Genomic DNA, 22,492 nt, shown 5'->3' with positions numbered 1-22,492 from the left:
AATGGGGAAAAATTATGGAACAAGATAAGTATGTCCAATTTCATCACTCCTATTCAATATAGCACTAGAAGTTCTGGCCAGAGCAACTAGGCAAGAGAAGGAAATAAAAGGGATAAAAATAGGAAAGGAAGAAGTCAAATTATCACTGTTTGCTCCTATAATCAGAGGACCCAAAGAACTCCACCAGAAGACTGCTAGAGTTAATAACAAATTAAACAAAGTAGTAAGATATAAAATTAATATACAAAAAAATCAATACCTTTCCTACACAGCAACAGTGAATCTACTAAGAAAGAAATCAGAAAAATAATACCACTCACAATAGACTCAAACAAAAACAAAAATTAAAAAGCAAAACAAACAAACAAAAACAGGAATAAATCTAACCAAGGAGGGGAAAGACATCAATAATGAAAATTAGAGAACGCTGATGAAACTGAAGAAGAGACTAGAAGATGGAAAGATTTCTCATGTTTGTGAATAGGCAGAATTATTATTAAAATGACCACACTACCAAAAGTAATATACAGACTCAATGCAATCACCATCAAAATACCAATGACATGCCAGGCGTGGTTGTCCATGCCTATAATCCCAGCAACTCAGGAGGCTGAGGCTCCTCAATGACAGAGCCAGCTTAGCAACTTAGCAAGGTGCTAGGCAACTTAGTAAGAGCTTGTCTCAAAATTAAGAATAAAAAGGGCTGGCTCAGGGATTAAGAGCCCCAGTACTCTGGAACCACAAAAACAAAACATAAAATAAACAAACAAAAAACCAAACTGATGACATTCTTCACTGAACTAGAAAAAAAGTTCTAAAATTAATTTGTTAGAATGAATGCCCCAAATAGAGCAATTCTAAGCATGTGCACGCGCACACACACACACACACACACACACACACACACACACACACACACAGGGCAATGCTGGAGGCATCACAATACCTGACTTCAAATTACACTACAAAGCGATAGTAATAAAAAACTGCATAGTACTGGCATAAAAACAGACACCAAAAAATGGAACGGAACAGAAGTAACAAAGACAACAAAGACTAGCTTATGGAGATACAGTCATCTGGTCCAGGACAAAGGCACCAAAAATATGCTAGCTAAAAGACAGCCATTTTAACAAATGGTGCTGGGAAGATAGGTTATCCATACGTAGAAGAATGAGAATAGGTCTTTATCTCTTATCCTGCACAAAAGTCAACTCAAAATCAAAGACTAAAGAATTAGAGTAGAAACTAAGTAACTTCTAGGAATATAGCATGGCCAACACTCCAACATACAGGTACAGGCAATGACTTCCTCAATAGGACTCCTAAAGCTCAGGAAATCATACAAAGAAATAACAAATGGGGTGGCATCAAATTAAAAAGGTCTGCTAAGGAAATAATCAAGAATGTGAAGAGAGATCCTACAGAATAGTAGAAAACCTTTGCTAGCTACTCTTCTGCAGAGGATTAATATCAAGAATACATAAAAATCTCAAAACACCACCCGGAACCAAATAACCCTATTAAAAATGGGCAAATGAACTAATTAGACACTTCTCAAAAGGAATACAAATAGCCAACACATTTATAAAAAAAATGTTCTACATCTTTAGTAACTAGGAGAATGCAAATCAAAACTACACTGAGATTTCATCACACTCCAGTCAGAATGGCAGCCATGACAAATACAAATAATATTAAATGCTAAAGATGAATTTTTTTTGGGGGGACACTTTTCTACTGTTGGTGGGATTGTAAATTAGTACAACTACTGTGGAGATCAGAATGGAGTTTCCTCAAAAGACGAGAAATGAAACTACCATATGACAGCTAAATCACTCCTTGGTGTTTATCTTAAGGAATTAAAGTCATCATACTACAGATACATGTACACTCACTCATGTTTACACAATTCATAATAATAGCCAAATTACGAAACCAGACTGTGTCCATCAATGGATGAATGGATTAAAAAAATACGGTACATATACACCATCAAGTTTTATTCAGCCAAAAAGAATGAAATTATGTCATTTGAAGGAAAATGGATGGAACTCAATAATACTATGTTAAGCAAAATAAGCCATGCTTAGAAAAATCAAGGCTTGTATGTTTTCTCTCATATACAGAAGTTAGAAAGGAGAGGAAAAATGGTATGGGGGACTCTCATGAAAAGCAAAGAGAAACCAGTAGGTGGAGGAAAGGGACCAGCAGGAAGGAGGAGGAGGAAGAAATCCTGGGGAATGATACTGACCAAATTATATTGTTATATATCATGTACATGTATGAATATGTAAAAACAAATCCCAATATTATGTATAATTGTAATGCATGAATAAAAATATGGAAAATATCAAATAAAAAGAAAAAAAAAAACCATGAAAACCCAACCAACCAACCAAAAACCAAAAAACTATACAGAAATAAAAACAACCACGTAAAAATATTTCTGATGGACAGTTCTGGGGAAGGGCAGGGAGTGGTTTGAAAATGTACTTTAACAACAGACAAACAGGCGACATTCAAACTCACAGCTAATCATTAACTCTAGTCTATTTCCCTATACATGGTAAAGAGAAATGAGATTTCTTAAATTTGCTAACAGTTATTTCAGGTAATCTTTAAATACTATCTTAGGCTTTCACAGATATTATTTCCTGTTTTTTTTTCTTTATTCAAATATTTATTTTACTAAAACAAATGTGATTTTAAAAAGTCCCCAAACATCAACAGGAGTAACTGACAGGTCAGCAAAATTTTCCCAGGTATCAAAAATTCATCTACATTAATTTCAGGATTCAGGTAATCCCTTACCTGTTCTCAGAATCAGATCCTGGAAACATAAGGGTTGTTTTTCAATAAGTTACATAAAGCACAACAGAACAGAGCATGGGGAACTGCCAGACAGTAAAGGACTTGTAGGTGTGACACAGAATAACTGTACATCCCTCTATTTTCTTTATTTTATTTATTTATTTTTATGTGGTGCTGAGGATCGAACCCAGTGCCTCACACATGCTAGGCAAGTGCTCTACCACTGAGCTACAACCCCAGTCCCTCTATTTTCTATTAACATCATTTACTGAGGAAATTTATTCATGGTAATAAAAGAAATAAAAGATATGTTCAAAATCATTTGAGTAAAACTGAATTTGTGTCTTTGCAACTTACTTTATAAGGCCTGACAGTTTCATTGCCTCTTTAGAGAATGATCATATATGTAACATAACACATGATACTATTCTAATCATCCAGCAGCAAGCTCTCCAAAGGAAAGGTTTGCTACTAAACATTAGGAACTGATCAAATTTATCCAAATTGTGATGTGTGATTTTACAATCATTTCATTAAGAACAGAACAAACTTGATCAAGAAACCTGAGTACACTAACTAAATAAGAGCACATGTGGCAGGTAAAGTTTAGGAACAAGTGTCCTCCCCTGTCGGGAGCAGTGATTTGAATGTCTTTTAATGTCCAGTGACAGGAGGGTGCCTGAGCTGGGAACTCCTGGTGCAAAGGCACAGTTGAGACTACCTGGTTCCTATAATCACACCCTATTCAAAGGAGGTTCTGTGCTTGCCACAGTACCATCAGTCTTGACTCTGAGTTCGGACATCAACTGCTGGGGGTAAAGAATTAGCGCAAAGTTGATAATAATTGGGCTTCATCCTTCAGCCTGCTTAAGAAATTTTCTCAAATTTTCTCTTTTGATGTGAAAAACTAATGTAATAAACGTGTTGAGTTGGTTCTGGGTCATTCAACCCAGAACCAGGGGATGAAGAGCGACTGGGCCCCAGTTTTTGCTCTCTGTGTGTCTCTTTTTTCTCTGACCCCCACTGCCCATTGCTGGTTTCTGAACTAATGGCCTGAATTACAGCTGTGCAGGTCATGTCATTCCCCTGTGTCATGAATTTTTAACTGTTGTCTTTCTCACCAAATAGGAATGGAGCAGAGCTGATTCTGCAGAAATTCTTTTATAATTCCCTTTGCTTCTCCTGTCACCTCAAATTCTAATCACTATCCCAATCTCTTGGTGAGCTACTATTGTGACAAGAGATGAACCTGTTTCTTCTCAGCAATGAATACTGTGTCAGTGGGAGACAGCAAGGTATTAAGGTGCTGACTCTGCCATTATGTGGCAGGATGACTAGGCAAATGACTAAACTTCCCTAGTTTACTCACCAATAAAATCAGGTTGATAACCTGACATAAATACTTCAAAGTGTGTAAATCAATGACACATTCAGGAGAACTCTATGAATCTTAAGTATGCCACTGATACAAGAAACGTACATTAAACTTCTACGTTGTAACTGTGTCATGGTTTGAATATGAGGTGTTTCTGCAAAGTTCCTGTGTTAATACAGGAATATTGAGAGGTGAAACTATTAAATTATGAGAGCTATAACCTATTCAGTACATCCTAGTTTGAACGGACTGAGTGGCAACTGTAGGCAGGAGGGGGCATGTATAGAGGAGGTGCATTGGGGGAGTGTCCTGGAAGGGTTCATCTTCCTTGTTCCTCAGTCTCTTTGCTTTCTGGCTGCCATGAAGGGAGCAGCTTCCCTCTGCTATGCCATCCTGCCAAGATGTTCTGCCTTACCTTGGGCCCAGAGCAATGGACTTGACTAACCATGGACTGATTCTCTGGAACCATAAGCCAAAATAACTTTCCCCTCCTTTAAGTTGTTATCATCAGGTATTCTGGTCACAGTAACACAAAGCTAACATAATATGTATGCAATGCATTGTCTTGTTAGCTTAGTAGGATGAATATATCTTTGTATGCTCTGAGGTGTAAAAGCAGGCTATTTTCAGGTTCACCTGTTTTAGAGACTATAATTCCTATGTGTACAAACTCAATCTGTCTTTAGTCCTCTTTCTAATTGTCATGCTTCTGGTTTCTAAACCTGGATTAAGGGTCCTTTTACCTGTTAGAATGACTCTATAATATTTACCTTATTGATATAATTTTAGAAACATGGGAATGCTACCATTAGATCAGATTTCCACAGTATTAATTCAGAATATTTTGATATTAATTTTTTTTATTAATTCTATTACTTAGAAACCATTAAGGCCTTTATTTTCCATTTATGAAATAAGCAGATACTATAGTAACTTAGAACTAATATTTGCAAATAAACCAGTGGTAAATTTTTACTGTATTCTGTCAAAACTATTAAAAAATGCTAATGAATTAAATTTAGCTATATTAAAAACATTTTCCAAATAACATTATCTAATAAATTTCTTTATAAAAAGCTATAGTTACTTAAATGCATACAACTCTTTTCTTCTATATGGCAAGTTTTAGAAATGTTATCCACAAATGAATACCTCATTCCTATCTCTCTCTCTACTATCTGTCAGTCAACCAATGAATGAAAATAAACTAATGGGGACTAGAATTGTAGTTCAGTGGTAGAATGTCCCCAGGTTTGATAATGCACCACCTCAAAACAAACAAACAAACAAACAAACTAGAAGTGTGTTTAATGCTACAATGAGGAATTTTTCCCTCTGCAGACATTATGAAATGGAATTTATCTAATTTTTCTGATGTTGGGAATTGAACCCAGGGCCCTGCACATGCTAAGCACGTGATCTACCAATCAGGCCCCTCTGGGATAACATTACAAAAAAAAAAAAAAAAAAAAAAAAAATCAATGGAGCCTAACAAATTCTGCCAACTAGAAAGATGAGACAGTTTGACTAAATCCAACATCAATTTATGTACTTAAATGTACAACTCAAACAACTGTAGGATGTTTTACCTAAATATCATGTTAATTTGCAATTATTTCCCCACTTTATAAGTAAATGAAATAAGTGGGGTTTTGGCTCAGTGTTAAAGTAGCCAAGGAAAGTGGAGACTGTTAGATAAGGGACTAAGAATCATTTTATGGAGGGCTTTCAGTTATTTTTTAACACAATTCTTAGGGATGTTGCTCAATGTTACCACATTGTTCTCTGTATTGGTATGAATAGAAAAATCCAAGTGACTTGATTTCCACTGAAAAGTACAGATGACATCAATTTTCTAAATCTGGGTATTTTTGTTAAAAAAATCAAGAAAGGATAAGAAGCTACCATATCCAATGGACCAGGGTTCCTGCTCTAATCATCCCCATGCCTAGCTAAGAGACAAGACTGTAATTTATGTTAGAGATCCACCCATGGGGATTTCATATGAAGGTAGTGTTTGATAATTGCTGCATGAAGCTTCCACCAAAGCGTAACCAATCTAGTCTGCTCTCAGAGGTCTGGCTCTGTATAGATTTACTACCTAAAAGAGAATCTTTTCATGTTTGCAAAGCATGGTAAACCCAAAATTGGTAAATGGCTGGAATTCTATGGCTGTCAAAGGAAAGAAATGAAAGAAAACATAACAAGATACAAGCAGAGAATAGATAAAATACATTTACTCCAGGTTTCCTAAATGTAATCTAGATGAGCTTCCAGGTATTAGCAACAATTTCAGAGACTCAGATATACCTAAGAACCTTTCTCAAAAACATTTTCTAAATTATCCAGTTCCAGGTTTAACAGTGTGAGTTTGGACAGCAAGACCATGTGTCCTTTGATAGGCGACCTAGAAAAATATTTCACTGGATTCAGAGAACAATTACCATCAACTACATGGAAAGGTTTTAAGACAAGGTGCAGTATATTGAGTTCACACTCAGTTTAGGATAATATAAACAGTATGCAAAGTACAATCTCCCTGGATGAAAAATTAATTGCTCTTTATAAGTATTTCTATGGGAAAAATGCACAGATTCATAAACTTTGGGAACACAGCCCATTTGTAAATTCAGGTTGTTGTGACATTTTAAATGTTCCTTAACAAAGCTAACCTCTTTGTAACTCTAATTTTTCTCAATCTTGTATTGATATCTCTCTCATTTAAAGTGTCTCACATATGGCTAAATTTTCTGTTTTGAGAAGAAAAAAGTTATTTCCCACTGCAATGTGATCTAAATTCAACGCCAAACAAAACAGTGTACTCATAATCTGGTTACCAGTTTCTTTTATTATTTTCTAGTGTCATTACTCCCTCTAGAGGTAAACAGCACGAATGAGTCACCAAACCTAATTCTGGCAGGTTTTCAAAGCAAGCCAAAAACAGGATTTAAAGAAAAATTTCACTTTATCTTTGTGAAAGTGTTAATGTAACTGGAAAAAAATTTAATCACTGAAACTTTTGTGTTAAACAGTAACTTTATTCCAGTATGTGAATCAGCCTATTTTTATGTAATAAAAGAATCAGAGTAAAGCCAAGCAATGACCATATGGTCCCTTATGAGACAGTTATGGAGCCTAATGCTTATATGCGAGAAAAACTGGAATCAGTAAGCTTAGCTTTATTTCGAAGTCTAAAAAGCAGTCGAATCATGTGGGTGGCAGTTAACAGATTTAATATCAAGTAACATTAAGAAAAACTCATGATCCCAAGGGATGTGCCTTTTTCTTATAATTGGTATAACATACTATTTTGGGAAACTTAATGTTTAGGCAAAATGGATCATAAATAAATGACAGCCAGAAAGATCAAATTTCATATCCTTCTAACTTAGAGAAAGAGCTCGGCCTGTTAATTTCATTTATTCTTCTTTTAACCCAGAGAATCTAAACAGTTGATCACATTATAATCACTTGGGGAGCTTTAAAAGATTTATGCTTAGGCCTCATCCCGGATAATAAAAGAGAGAATCTTTCCCAGTGGATCAGAGTATCACTGGCTTTGAAGGCTATTTAGCTGAAACTATAAAACTCTTATTAGATATGACACCGAAAGCAGAGGCAACACGTACATATAAAATAAACAGGATGCGAAACAAAATACCTTGTGTTAAGACCAGATTGAATACAGACGAAAAACCCATAGGGATGGCTCAGAAAAAGATGGTGAAAACATCATTGAAGAAATAATGCAGATAGTTTTTCTGACCAAATTAAAAGTTTTTGTCTGTCTCTATAATTCTGGATATGCTATTATTTTCAGAAATATTTAAAACTTCTACTCTCGAGGCAGGTTTCAGTAAGGGCAGATCTCAGCTAGTTTAGCTATGCAAACCCAACACATTCCACCTTTCTTTCAATACAGCTTTGTGAAAGCCTGATGTGCTCTATTTGTGTCTATGTCCACCAGAAGTCATGGAGATAAAGATCAAATGAACACACCCAACTGTTAGACACTTCCAGTTGCTACTAAGAGTCAACAAGTGAAGAATTTCTCATAAATGGGTTCTCTGATAAGGAAATGTCCCAGATCTTTTTCTGCCCATTCTTTGTAGAAGTTCAGCCAGAGGCTCACAGAAGTTATTCAGTAATGACTTACCTGGTCAATATCAGCATTTCTTGGAAGAAAATAAACAATATTATTAGTGATCTTCTGGGAAAGTCTGAAAATTTCAAAGGTGGAAAGCAGTTAAGAAAAAAAAATAAATTAACTTTTGGTCAGAAACACTGTCTTTACTTATAACCCAAATGTATTTTGGCATGTAACAAAAAGGTACAAATTTAAATTTCCTCTAGTGGAACCTAAAAGAATCAAATACAAGATCTTATAATTCAGCAGCATACTACTGTTCCTGGTAACAGAGATTAGAAGTAAAATTTATTAATTCAATTATCCTAGTGGTAGGCAGCCAAAAGTCAGAAATACATAGTCTTTTTTTTTCCTGTCATTTTCGAATTAAGAAAATAGAATATGAAATGGAAAAGAACACTACCACCTCTTCTTACCAGTAAAGAAAAACGTCAAGATACACAGCAAATTTGGACAAATCAGAGGGAATTGAAGAAAAGTTATTGGATAGTCAGCCACAGACTCAAGGAGTAAGTTTTGAGGAAATTCTGAATTTCCAGACAGTAATTTCAAACAATTAGTGTATTCTAGTTCTTACTTTATATTGGTATAATTGAACAGTTACCAAGAGAAAAGTATTTTGCAATTATGTTTGGAGACCAACAACCATATCATTTTTATGTATGTTTTTTGTATCAAACTGGAATCTAGTAAATGCTATTAGCTAACATCTCCCCTCTACCAGTTTCCCTCTCCCTTAACCCCCCATAGCCTCATTGCAAGCACTGTCTGAATAAGCTCTCAGAACTTCCAAAGGATATCCATCAGGAGACATCATTGTCCTAATATCAAAGGTCTCTGCAGTGGCATAGTCTGGGCCTCCCCAAGGGGGGCTAAGGAAGACAACATCAGCCTTTAAACAAGGAGCCAGTAGAAGGAAATCTCCACAGATGAACTCTATCTTATCTGCTATTCCATAAACTTCTGCATTATTACGAGCAAGATCAATTTTAACTGGGTCAATATCAATGGCAATCACTAAAAATGGGAAAAGAAAAAAAATGGGACAATTGACACTGATTATTAGTTATATGGGAGAATTCATCTTTCTAATAGTTCACTTATTTTTTGTATAAGAACCATTCTTAAAGACTAACAGACACTTGGCTACATATACAAGAGATAGAGAGTTCAGTTAAATTTTCCAATTTAAATTAGAAAGATTCACTTGCAGTTGACCAGTTTTCAAAACTACCTCACTCAGTCAGCTTCACCTAAGCCAAGTGACAATAGCTTACAATAGTATCTACTGAATGCCAAGTATGTGGCCAGTCTTTGCTGTGCTATGTATAGCCCCAATAGCAAAATCCTGCAAAGATCACTGCCTTCAAGTCAAGTCTTCAGCTATATTTCAGAAGACAAATTTCTTCTTCAAAATGAGGCAATGCCTAAATAAAGACAAATTTTATAACTTCTCAGATAACTAAAACAAGATCTAGTTTTACAAACTATATAGCCAAGTAATAATAAGAAATGAAAAACATCTGCTGATGATATTTTCACCAACACATTTTAGGTAGGGGGAACAGAGACAATATTATGTTTTCACCGATGGGCTTTCATTGAACATTTTTAAATTCAATTTCATAATCAGCAATGCAAATGTAAGTTATTTTTAGCTCACTCATGTCTTCCAGTGAATTACTCCAGGGTACCTGTAAGTGCACCAGTGTGTAGTATACATGAAAGAGTTAAGAGGTACCCTAATATATAAAGCATGGTTATCAAGGAAATGTAATTGATTTCAAGAAAACACATTGAAAACTAAATTACTTGAACAATGAATACAAGCACCAATTCTAATAAATGTTGCAAAACCAGGCATTTATAATGCGTTTTTCCTGTTTTAAATAAATATTCACATTTATGAGAAAAGCTTTTTAGCTTTCAGTCTGTTACTTTTGTAGTGGAGAGACAGATGGAAAAACATGCTGACAATACTAAATATTCAAATGAAAAAAATGATTTTCAGTGTTAGATCTACTCAGCATACTGTTTCCATCTATATTTATTTTGGAGGCAAACTTTTGTTTTTAAGACTAACAGAATGTAAGCACTCAACATAAATGAAATACTGACAAACATTTGCTGATACTATATAGAACTGAGCTGTCCAATAATGCCACACATTTTAAAAATTGATTAAAATAAAATAATATTAAGAAGAATGACATCGCACTGTCACATTTCAACTGTTCAATAGTAACACGAGGCTAGTTGTTGCCACACTGGATGGTGCAGACAAAGTTCTATAGGGTAGCACTAAATACTACACTACTGGAATATAAAGAAAAATACCTTTAATAACAGCAAAATGCAAGTGTGTGGATTCTCAAATCATTCTGTTGAGTATATGTATAGCTAACAATTATCTGAGTAGAAATATATCTGGCACAAAGTGATAATGTCATTTGTATACAACATGTCATTTTCTTGTGTGTGTGTACACACAAACACACATGCATACATTATGGTAGGGAAATCAAAACAAGGGTAATTGAGTACTTGTATGGAGACATGTAAACACACGCACATCAACTACACTAACTGTTCTGATTCCCCATCATAATTTAGTGAGCTCAATCAGCCTGGGGTAAACCTACAATTAGCATTCTCAGAGCACCTGTAAGCAATCACTTCTGGTTTGGGCAACAGGTCATGAGACACCACCATACTGGCCAGGCTGGAAGGTTCCTGAATTTCAAGTCCTACACATTGCCAGGGCAAAGGTCAGATCATGTTAGCACTGGGAAGGTCCAGTGTTGGCTATTTGTCCCCTTTTTGGTCTCAGAGGCTGGCAACCTTTAAGGGCGTATGATACTAAGGGGCTGTGAAAGAAGCTGGCCTATGAGAATATGGAAGAAGTAATTTCCCATTAGCTTGGGACCCACATTAGATATCTTCCTTTATCAAATGTATACTAAGCTACAAAAAGTCTTGTCAACAGATCTCTGCTTGCTGAAGCACAAATCTACCATATATACTGTATTCATAAATTTTATGAAAATCTCAGATCTATTTGCTGCTTTATCAGGTGGAAGACATTTTAATTATTGTGTTGTGACATAATGCTAAAGCAAGGATGAATTTTACAACTTCTGACAAGATACAGTGATTTGAGCTCACAAGGACTTATTTGGCAAAGTGTGAGAAGAATTCAGTAAAAACGAGAAAATAATTACTATCTTGGTAAATGTGAAAACAGTTTTTACCTAGACTGTTAGGCCATGTAAAATAGCAAATGTTTTGCCTGAAGCATAGGAGTAACTGAATAGAGGACAGTTTATTAGCACTGACCTTAAACTCAATGGTAAGGTTCACTTCATTATTTTCTTTTATACATGTTTCCAGAATCATATTATCCTCTGTTATTTAACATTCAGAACTTCACAAAAATTAATGAAAGACTGCTAAAACCTATTGAAATGGAAACTATCAATGATATGTGTAATATGAAGATACTGGAAAATAAATATGCATCTTCAGAGCATGACCTGACAATGAATATCCATAAAATATCACATTATATAACTTTTAAAAAGAATTTAGAAAAAATCAGGCATATCAGAGTCAAAAAGATAAAACAAAACAAATAAAAACCTTAGTTTCCCCACTTAGCTATGTCATTTCTTTTCTCTCTCTTTTTTTTTTTGCAATACGGAGGATTGAACCTGGGGTCTACTAAATGCTAAGTGAGTACTCTGTCACTTAAGTCCATTCCCAGCCCTTTTTATTTTGAGACACAGTCTTACTAAGTTGCTCTGGCTGGCCTGAAACTTGCAAACCTCCTGCCTCAATTTCCCTAGTAGCTGAGATTATAAACCTGAGCCACCAAGCCCAACAATTGATTATTGGCCATAACAGGAATCGAACCCATGACATTGGAGTTATGAGCATCATGCTCTAACAAACTGAGCTAACCAGCCACCTGTACCATTTCTTAAAGTCTTCTTTTCTCTACTTGACATAGTTATTGGCAGATACATAGTAAAGGAGATTTTCCTTTTGATTCTAAACTCAAGTAACTGTGAGGATGACATAATACTTAAAGAATTTTTAAAGTCTTAGGATATTAAAGCTGGAAAGGTATCACAGGGTCATCCCAATTCAACATCTCTTAATTTAAGGTGAAATGATGTTCATTATAGTTATAAAGATAGTGAGTGGCAAAGTTGAGATTACCTGTCCACTGTTCCTTCTTCTAAAGAATCATTTTGTAATTTTTTGTTTATAGAATGTTAAGATCTTGACTCCAACAGTTAGGTGTGTCTGTATAATCTTATGCAATTTACTTCATCTCTTTATGTCTCAATTTATCTGCAAAATGCAGATAAGACATACTTCACGAGATTGTTGACTAAATAAATTAATATATATTAAGTATCTACACTAGTGATACAAACTGAGTATCTAATACATGCTATTTAATTTAAATATTTGGTATTAAATTATTAATTATATATTAAATCTCAGCAAAGATAGACTGAAGCAAAACAAAACATTCACTGAATGAACTGAAAATAAAATAGTTCTCTTCCACTGATAGCTAATTACCTCTTTTTCCTGTTAAGGCAAACTGAATAGTATTTCCTCCAACTCCACAGAATGCATCTACTATAATGTCACATGTGAAGGATTGACTGACTCGGCCAGCAATATGTTCAGCAATCTTCTCAGGTGTAACTGAAAACCAACCCTCTGCAAAAGAAGAGTATTTCTGTTAAGATGCAGAATTTTAAGAAGCCAAGACAACCATAAACACATCAAATATTATATACTTTTCAAAAGCTTAGTTTACCTTTTCAAAAAATTATAAATTACCCAGTTTTAAAGTTTTTATAAAAGAAGCAATACTTTTTCCATTTCTAATTTCTACACAAGCAAGCATCCCCATTTAACCTGATTCTTTGGTAACATATCCCCATCTCTCCAATAACTGCATACAACTTCAATTTTCCTGTTTGAGGCATTAATTACTACTTATCTACTATGCGAAATGAAAAGTCAGGTGTTTTAATAGGCTAGCTCCCTACACTCAACTGTATTTCCCAATTATTTCATTCCTAATGGAGAAGCACTAACCCAGATTTGTACTGGACAATTTGGAAAAACTTGCAAGTCTGTAGGGATTAGAAAAAACAAGGAGCTGATGAAAAATGACTGCAGTTACAGAAGTACAGTAAGAATAACAGAACCTTCATCAATTTCAGAAATGAGGTCCTGTGCTCACACTGAGGTAAAGAGAACACTAACACTGCTGTCTTTGCCCAGTTAACAAAAACTGCACTTTTCAGAAAAAATATTTATCCAAACAAAATGCTCTGCCAATTTCCTGTTTCCTTCCCTTATCAAAATTTTAAGTAGAGCCTCATTATTGGGAAGAATAAGAGCATAAACTCCTTTTATAGAATTTCAAGATTTTTCTCAGTCTTAATTCTCCCAATAAATTCCTTCATACTTTCCTTAACACACATTTTGTAATTTTACAAAGTTCACAGAACCCTGAAATTCCACCACAGATCAAGAATTCCTGATTCTGAGTTAATAAAGACCAATACAAAGGCAACCCCAACATGAAAATAAACATCAGTTTTCCAAGTGTAGGTAAATTGTTAAAGATTAGAACAGGAAAGCTCAAGAAAGAATTCAAAGTTTCGAGTGTTACTTAACTAGTTAAATTACAATTTTCTGCATTAGGTATTTCTTCATCAGATGTTCTTTTTTTGGGTTGGGGGCGGTACTAGGGATTGAATCTAGGGGTGCTTTACCACTGAGCTATATCCCCAGTCCTTTTTTTGAGAGGGTCTCATGAAGTTGTTGAAACTGGTCTTAAACTTGTGATCCTTCTGCCTCAGCCTCCCAAGTTGCTGGGATTATAGGCATGTACCACTGCACTGGCTTTCATCAAACGTGCTTTTAATAAACTATCAATTGATACTTTTACCATGTATCCTAAGAAAGCTACAAATACAGATTAAGCCTGAATTAGAAGTGTTTGTACATAGGTGTTTGTGTGTGTGTACATATATACATCTACCTACCTACCTACCTACCTACATATATTCCCAAATTAAGGAATATTTTATGAAACAACTGGCCATCAACCCCTTTGAAAAATGTCAAAGTTGGCTAAAAGTGTAGCTTAGTGTAGAGCACTTGCCTAACATTTGTGTGGCCCTAGGTTGGATCCTTAGCACTGAAGGGAAAAAAAAAAAAGGCAATATGTTACAAGAAGAAGAAAAATTCCATAATGATAATTAATGAAATGGAGGATACAGACTAGAAAAATTATTTAATATTGTTACAGAAAAATATCTTTATTCTTATGAAAAACATTAAAATATTAAAGGATAGTGTGGCGTGATGTATACAACTGAATGTGAAAAAGACATACACACAGAATGTTAAAGTAAATTTGGCAAAATGTTAAAAACAGATGACTGGGTAAAGGGGATATGAAAATTGTTTATTCTTGCAACTTTTTTGTAAAGTTAAAGTGGTTTCTAAATAAAGTTAAAAAATGCATATATACTTTACCTCTGTCCAACTTAATCCCATCATCAAAACGGGAGAAAAGCCTGTATCTCTGGGCCCAGTATTTTGCCAGTTCAGGAACAGCAGCTATCTCAGGAGGTAGACCACTTGCCTTTCTATTCTTGTTTTTACTCTTCTTCTTTTTAATTTCAGCTAAAATAAAATGCAAAAAATAGAGCTGCTCACCATGCACAAAGAAAATTACAGGGCACTTTACCTAGAAGGGTAGCCCTATGAAATACTTACAATTTTGGACTGCTATTACATCATATCACAGGTGGAAAATTCCATGTCTATCCTCATGTGACCAGTTGCAATCAAAACTCAGGCACATTAAAAAAAATACTGTATAAATTACCTTCAGGTTATGTATACAGAAGCATATAAAACATAAATTCATATGGGAATTTTTGTTAGGAGTTGGGTCCTATCCCCAAGATCTCATTATGCATATATAATAGGCTCAAATCTAAAACTGAAATACTTTTGGCCCCAAGCATTTTGGATAAGGGATACTCAACCTGTATGCAAAAGCACTATTATAAATATAAAAGTTATTACCTCTGTTAGCCACAGTTGTGCTTCATTTGGTGAATTACAGAAATGAAAACATTTCTCTTCCCTTCTTTAAAAATGAGATCTTACAAGGGCTGAATAAGCTCTAGCCCTGACCCTATCAATTTCAGAAGATATATGGTATCTGAGAAATTGAAATGTGGGTCACTAGTTCCATTACATTGAAAAGGATCTCATGCATTCACAGACTAAATGAGAGCCTTATCTCATACAAATGACTGCTAGTTTATTTGGTTTCAGTCCTCAGCAGATTAGAAACAGCAATTCTGCAATGTAGAGAGAGTGCTGTCATAATTAAGTGTAAGAAGAGATAATAGCTGATAAAGAATAAAACTAGTATATTTAAAGGGTCTTTAAAGATGGGACTGTGTCTTAATATGATTATTGGATCACTGCAAACAGCAAAAAGTGTCAACAGCAAAGCATGATGCTCTTCAACAGAGGGAATAATGACAATTTGGGGCGGAATTCTTTGTTGTGTAACACTATCTCGTAATGTGACCTAACCTTAAGTAACTTGAGTACCAAAGGTCAGAATTCCAGAGATCATCCGAATAATAACATCTTCCAAATGCCCCTGTGAAGGTGGTAACACTCCATATAAGAACTATCAGCATTATGAAAACTGCTATTCACAGAAGCATCCTAGTAGAGGAAAATGGGACTTAGGAAACATAGAACTGGGCACTGAGTTCTAGCTATGCTATTTACTTGGGATAATTTCTTATTTTCTCTGAGCTTTACTTTCTGAATTTATAGAATTGAGAATAAGTTACCTACCTCATTGGGCTACCTTATAGGTTAAGTACGAATAAAACATAAGAAAGCATTACAGAAATCTGTATCACATGGACATTAGTTGTTACAACACTGATAATAAAAAAATGTAAATAACTTTAAGTATGCTGTTTAGAAAGAGTGATATGATATGAAGATTATACCCATAATGGCATAAAGAAAAAAAAAATCAAGAAAATTAAGAAAGAAATGACATAGGGTCATAACAAATATAATTGTTTGGCAAGGATAAGTCTAAAATAATTCATCAAAAACCTGAATACTATATCAAAGTAAAATGTCTACCTTAGTCATTCCATTGAATATAATTAATTATAAAGGAATTTTTGCTGCAAAAATTGAAACAATTGTTGTTTTCCATTCAGCAGAGGCACTACCATGCATATTTTATGTCCATGTACCAGCATAGAAACAAACTACCACCATCAACCACACACAAAGAAAGAAAAACAAAACAAAGCAAATCAAACAAGAACACCCAAAGAATTAACAAAAATAAATAAGCTATGCCAAATTTCAAGAAGGATGGGCCATCTTCAGCCTATAGAACAGAGTGGTGGTAGAGACCATGGTCAATGGCAAATGTGGTCTTCAGATGTAGTTTTCTCTTCGATTTTATGGTGCTTCCTTAGCTGAGAGAGCGAAGAATACTCAGGCGTCAAATGATAGCCAGTTAGCATTTATACTTAATATGCCCTCCTTCCACTTAAAATTTAAAAGCAGTGGATTCTGAGGTATATATGATTCAAAAGTGAAAACTAAGGAAATACAAATTAGAGAAAAAATTAGTTATTGAAATCTACTAGCAAAGTGAAACATAACTTACTCTTACCTTCAGCTTCTACCTGGGGAGAGTTGGGTATTTCTTGAGTAATACAATCCTGCTTCTCTGGCATAGTTGCTACCAAACTGTCTCCTTCATTCTTTTCTGTTTCAAGTTCACTGGCTAAAGAGATGGTCTGAGACTTTTCAGCTTCTAGATTCACTGGATCATCAGATTTACTAAAAGACAAGTCTTGATCCTCTGAATCACTACTGGTACAAGTGTCTTGTACATTATCATGTGAAGATGATTCCTGCAATGCTTCCATATCCACTGATTCATTAACCCATTTTAGAAATTTTTCTACCTGAAATTTTAAGGTATCACCATGAGCATGAGTTAATTCTAAACTAAACAATCTTCTCACTTATTACCATCTGTAACTTGACTGACAAGCTATGTTTTAATTAAAAGCTCTAAGAAATACATTGCATTACTCAAGTTAATGTAAGTAATTCTGGGATAACTGGAATTTATCTTGGCATTCCCTGATCTGAATTAAAGATTTCTTAAAATGAAAGAAAAAAACACTTCCTGCTATAAGCTGACACTAAGGGGATAAACTGTTTCAGTAGCTTTTCATAACAACTCCTAACAATATAGCTGTGCTATAATATTATCATTATAAATGTACCTACTCAATGTAAAATCATTAATTTTAATATTTTTCAAATTGTACAGTGTCTTCTGTAATGGCTAAGTCACAATCTATGTTACATGTTATGTGATATTAAAAAATAATTCTGAAAGATTTAGTACCAATTGTCTTCAAAAATAAAAGCAGTGTTACAATGAAAAGAATGAGCACTGTCTTTTCATGAAACAGCAGAGCCAGTAAAATAAGTACCAAAGTAGGTTTATTTGTTGAAATGTTAACAAGGCCCAAAGTCAGATGATATACTTCCCTATGTCTTCTGTAACAAGAATATTCTTCATATCAGGTCTTCATGACCTTTTTAAGCATTAGGGAATGATAGTGGTAGATGTACGATGAGCAATAACCTAGAATCTTCCTGAGGGAAATCTGCCTATGCCTAATCAGAGATGCAAGGACACAGCAGCCACACTTCTGCTCTCACTTATAGATGGATGTAGGGGAACTTCTACATCCAACACATTATAAAAGTCCTATAGGACAAACTGGACTAGGCACTCTTTCAGATACAACAAAGGCCACTAAAATATTAATGAAAATATCACCAGCAACCAACCTGATAGATAATAAAAAATAAAAACTAGCTATAAGTTTGTAGCCTGTTTTGCATGCAAGCTGAAGTTAGGAAGGATAACATAAAACATAAAACAAAATCAGCCCAGATTCAGACATTATGTTCTTCTGCCCTAAAGAATTGCTGGCAATGTGATTAATACCAAGTTTCCACTAATTAGAAGGCATGTCTCCCCAGAACATAAAGATAACTCATAGTACATGTAGTCTTCTGATTTCTTTTATTTCCCAGGTATCTGGATGGCAGGTAAGGTTAAGTCTGAGAGGAAGGACATGAATATTTCAGGTTACAATGTGAATCAATAAGCTGGCCTGGTATGTCATGCTACTGGGGTGAACCTGTTATTACAAAGGGTGATCCATCCCCTCCAGGTGAGCTCAGAATTAAAGCTTTCAGGAAAAGCTGCATCGGAATTTGGATTGCCAGCATCTTAGTGAGCCTAGAAAAGACATTCCTCTGACCTTGTCTGCTACTACATAGGAAAGGCAATTTGACTTATCTATCTTTCTAAACACTAGTACTTTATAATTTTTAAACACTGCCTTTTCATAATATCTCAACTTTCTGTTTTTCAAATCTAGTTTACACAATATATGCCTTTGGAACCAAGTGGAAAAGAATTTTAGGTACTCTTGTATCTCAAAGAAATAGGGTTCCCATTTAAATACAATTTTAAGGAGTTAAGCTCACAAAATGTGATTCTTATAAAACAAAATTTATACGTACCTTGCTCAGAGCTTTGCTTTTCTTGGGAAATGGTTTTTGTGACTCTTCAGTAAAGATAATATGCTTGTTTTTCATCTTTATTTGTCTGCGCATGTCTAGGTACTTTGACTTACGTTTCACATTCTTATCTAGATACCTGACCTGTCGATGACTGAAATTTGGAATTTCACCATATCTGTAACCAGACCAAAAGACACAACTAACTTCTACAGTATTTCTTTTTCTTCTTTTCTTTCTTTTTTTCACAATATTTCTTAACAGGAAAAGAGAAGACAACTAACAATTTTTACTAGATTTTTGCTATCAGTAGTCATTATCTTAAGTTTTTTTTCAAAATTATGAAAACTAAAATCAGATGCAAATTGCAAAATAATTTATGGTCTACATTTTAAAGAAAACATGAAACATCAAAGACGGGAACACTGACATTTCTAACGTAGAGCAGAAATTAGAAAATTATATAGTAGAGTGCAATAAAGAAATAACAAAGATATGTATCCCTTTGTTAGGAAAATTTTTCTCAATGTAGGACAATGTCAAAGCTCTTAACATTTATCTGGACATGTTCAAATTATTTTAAAAGTGATCACTAAATTCTTAACCTAGATCAATCTAAGCTTATAAAAGAAAGCCCTATTATAAAAAATTATCAGAGCTAATCTAAGCATTTGAATTTTTCCAGTTCTAAAAGATATATATCTGCTATGAAACTGACTATATAAGCATCAGCTGACTCCCTCCTCTTATAGCTATGTTATAAACTTCTTTATGATAAAAATTAATCTTACCCTTCTTTTGTAAGAATTGAGTGCTCTAAATAGAAGGATAACAATTAAGTCCCAGGTAACAAAATAAATATTTTTTTGGTTGGTACCAGGGATTGAACCCAGGACGTTTAACCACTGAGGCACATCCCCAGCCTGTTTTAAATATTTTATTTAGAGACAGGGTCTTGTTGAGTTGCTCAGTGCCTCACCAAGTTGCTAGGCTGGCTTTGAACTCTTGATCCTCCTGCCTCAGCTTCTGAGCCACTGGAATTACAAGCATACACCACAGTATCCGGCAACAAAAATAGATCTCTATTGAGTATATACTACCAAAAACTACACAATAGTTTCAAAAATAAAATTATATGTGCACAGCAATAAATTCTGCCAGGAATTCAAAAATTCATTTCATTGCTAAATTTCATGATTTTCAGCTTTAAATGACTGTATGAACTACAAGTGCCTTCTAAAGGAGACAACTTCAGAAACTATTTATACAGTATTAAAATGATTAACATATACTATCCCCCCCACTGTGGTACTGGAGATTGAAACCATGGCCTCATACGTGCTAGGTAAGTGCTCTACCAGTGAGTTAGAGACCTAACCCTTTTTAGTTTTTATCTTCAGAACAGGTCTCACTAAGGTACCCAAGCTGTTCTCAAACTTATGATCCTCCTGTCTCAGCCTCTTACATAGCTGGGATTACAGCTATACCTGGCTAGCATGTACTTCTGAAGTAATTTGGAGTCAGTTTATACATTAATGTGAGACTTTCTCCATGTCCTTTTTCCTCTTTTTACAATGTGCAGGTGCCCATTTGAATTTTATAACTTATAAAACAGATAAGTAGGACATGAAGTCTCAAACTTTAGGAACATTAAGAACTCTAGTCTTGGTTTAAAACACTGGTGTAAACTGACATAAATAATACGTCTTTGGCCTGCCTTTTCTAATCAGTTCAGTCTTCCATTCATATGAGATGAAACTGACAGCTGTTCTTCTATTATTATCTACTCATTCACACTTCCTTGTATCTAATGCTTAGGCATTTAATCTCAGAGAAAAGTTATGTTTCTAGACAAACGGTCATAGCTACCTTGTCTGTAATAGCAAAATATTAGAAACAACCCATATACTCTTCAATAGGTGAAAACAGATGAAGAGCTTTTGGAATATCCACACAATGGAATACCCTTCAGCAATAAATAAGAAGGAAAGAATGACTGATGCATGTAATAATCTGGAGGGGCCAAAGGCATTATATTTAGATCTGAGGAAATAACTAGATATTGTTGATCAGGATGGTAATTCAACACAATTAGGCAAATGTTATGTATATCGACAAGGTTGGTTGTCTACGGTACTACTGAAGGAGAAAAACAAGTGGCGGAGTATGTAGAGTATGGTCCCACTTTTATGTTTTCTAAAAAAAGAATTAACATGTACTCAGTCATAAAACCATATACAAGTAAATTTGGAAGGATATATGCCAAACTCTTTATGCCAAACACTGCCTAACTCTGAGAACGATTTGAAAAAAAGATTTTTACTTTTTACTTGTTTTATTTTAGCTTTACTACTTTTATATTAAGAAAAAGGGTTAATGTAGATGTGAATTTTTCATGACATGTTTGCTGGGTTTTCAGATGTATACAGGAGTAGATATGTGAGATGCTAGGTGAGAACCATGCTGAAAGTTACAAGAACTTTAAGAACCATGCTTACAGTTACAGTAAATGATACGATCTTAACCAAGTCAAAACCTTTGTGAGCTGCAAATGCTTCATCTATTAAATGGTATAACACTGAATTAGTATGAAAAGCAACTGAATTAGTACAGTGAATACATCAAAGGTATAGTGATATCTCTACTGCAATTCTTATTAACAAGAAAAGTTAAGTGTTTTAATTCTAGCATCTCAAATGCTATCAAATATAGTATTGTTTATAATCTATTAGACTAGTAGAATTTTAAGACAGCTAAAGTGGTTAGGATTCCTAGAAGAGGAGAGTAATTATGAATAGTTACTTTTGTCCTGAGCCATGTTTGAATCCCAGAAAGGAACCATTGTCATCAAGGTCTGAATCCGGGTTTTCATCAATGTCCAGTTCATGGCTGAAAAAAAGGGGCGGGGGGGTAAATAGTCATGAGTCATTATACTTACACCCTTCAGAGGTCACCAGTTTAGGGAAATATCAATAATCAACCATAGTTCGAAAATCTTGGAGAAAGAATACCTTAATCTAGAATTTCCAAATGACTTGAGTCACCAGTGTTTGGAACATAGTAAGAAACACTCAAATCTTAAACCACATCAAATAATCACCTCTATTCCTAAATGTGGTACAATTATGGGTCTCCCCATTTTCCTTTAGAAAGACATCAGTAAAAGCTGCAGCCTGAAATTAATTTCCTACAATGACTTCTCTAGAGGTTCTCCTTAAAAACAAATAAGAAAAGATTTGAGAAGTAACAATCTGACCAAAAAACATTTTGAAAGAAACAATGTCATTAAGAAGAATAGACTGTAGGGCTGGGATTGTGGCTCAGTGGTAGAGCACTTGCCTAGCACATATGAGGCACTGGGTTAGAGTCTCAGTACCACATAAAAATAAATAAATAAAATAAAGGTACTGTGTCCATCTACAACTTAAAAAATA

The 22,492-nt window shown here is 34.6% G+C and overlaps 1 protein-coding gene across 2 annotated transcripts in view; it reads right to left on the bottom strand.

The window, feature by feature from the left end:
• TGS1 (trimethylguanosine synthase 1) overlaps positions 1-22,492 on the bottom strand; it is a 43,055-nt gene that overhangs the window by 5,777 nt on the left and 14,786 nt on the right. Inside the window, exons 6-12 of one of the 2 annotated variants that reach the window (XM_079136542.1) lie at positions 21,861-21,947; positions 19,062-19,236; positions 17,116-17,413; positions 14,913-15,062; positions 12,930-13,073; positions 9,137-9,353; positions 8,346-8,424 (exon numbers count right to left, since the gene is read on the bottom strand). In XM_079136542.1, coding sequence (XP_078992668.1) covers positions 8,346-8,424; positions 9,137-9,353; positions 12,930-13,073; positions 14,913-15,062; positions 17,116-17,413; positions 19,062-19,236; positions 21,861-21,947 — 1,150 coding nt within the window. The remainder of the gene's footprint in view (positions 1-8,345; positions 8,425-9,136; positions 9,354-12,929; positions 13,074-14,912; positions 15,063-17,115; positions 17,414-19,061; positions 19,237-21,860; positions 21,948-22,492) is intronic. The other variant, XM_079136543.1, reaches the window with a different exon arrangement.

The sequence above is a fragment of the Sciurus vulgaris genome, assembly GCF_902686455.1.
Source record: "Sciurus vulgaris genome assembly, chromosome: 1".
Taxonomy (NCBI): Eukaryota; Metazoa; Chordata; class Mammalia; order Rodentia; family Sciuridae; genus Sciurus; species Sciurus vulgaris.
This window is presented reverse-complemented; position numbering and strand designations above follow the sequence as displayed.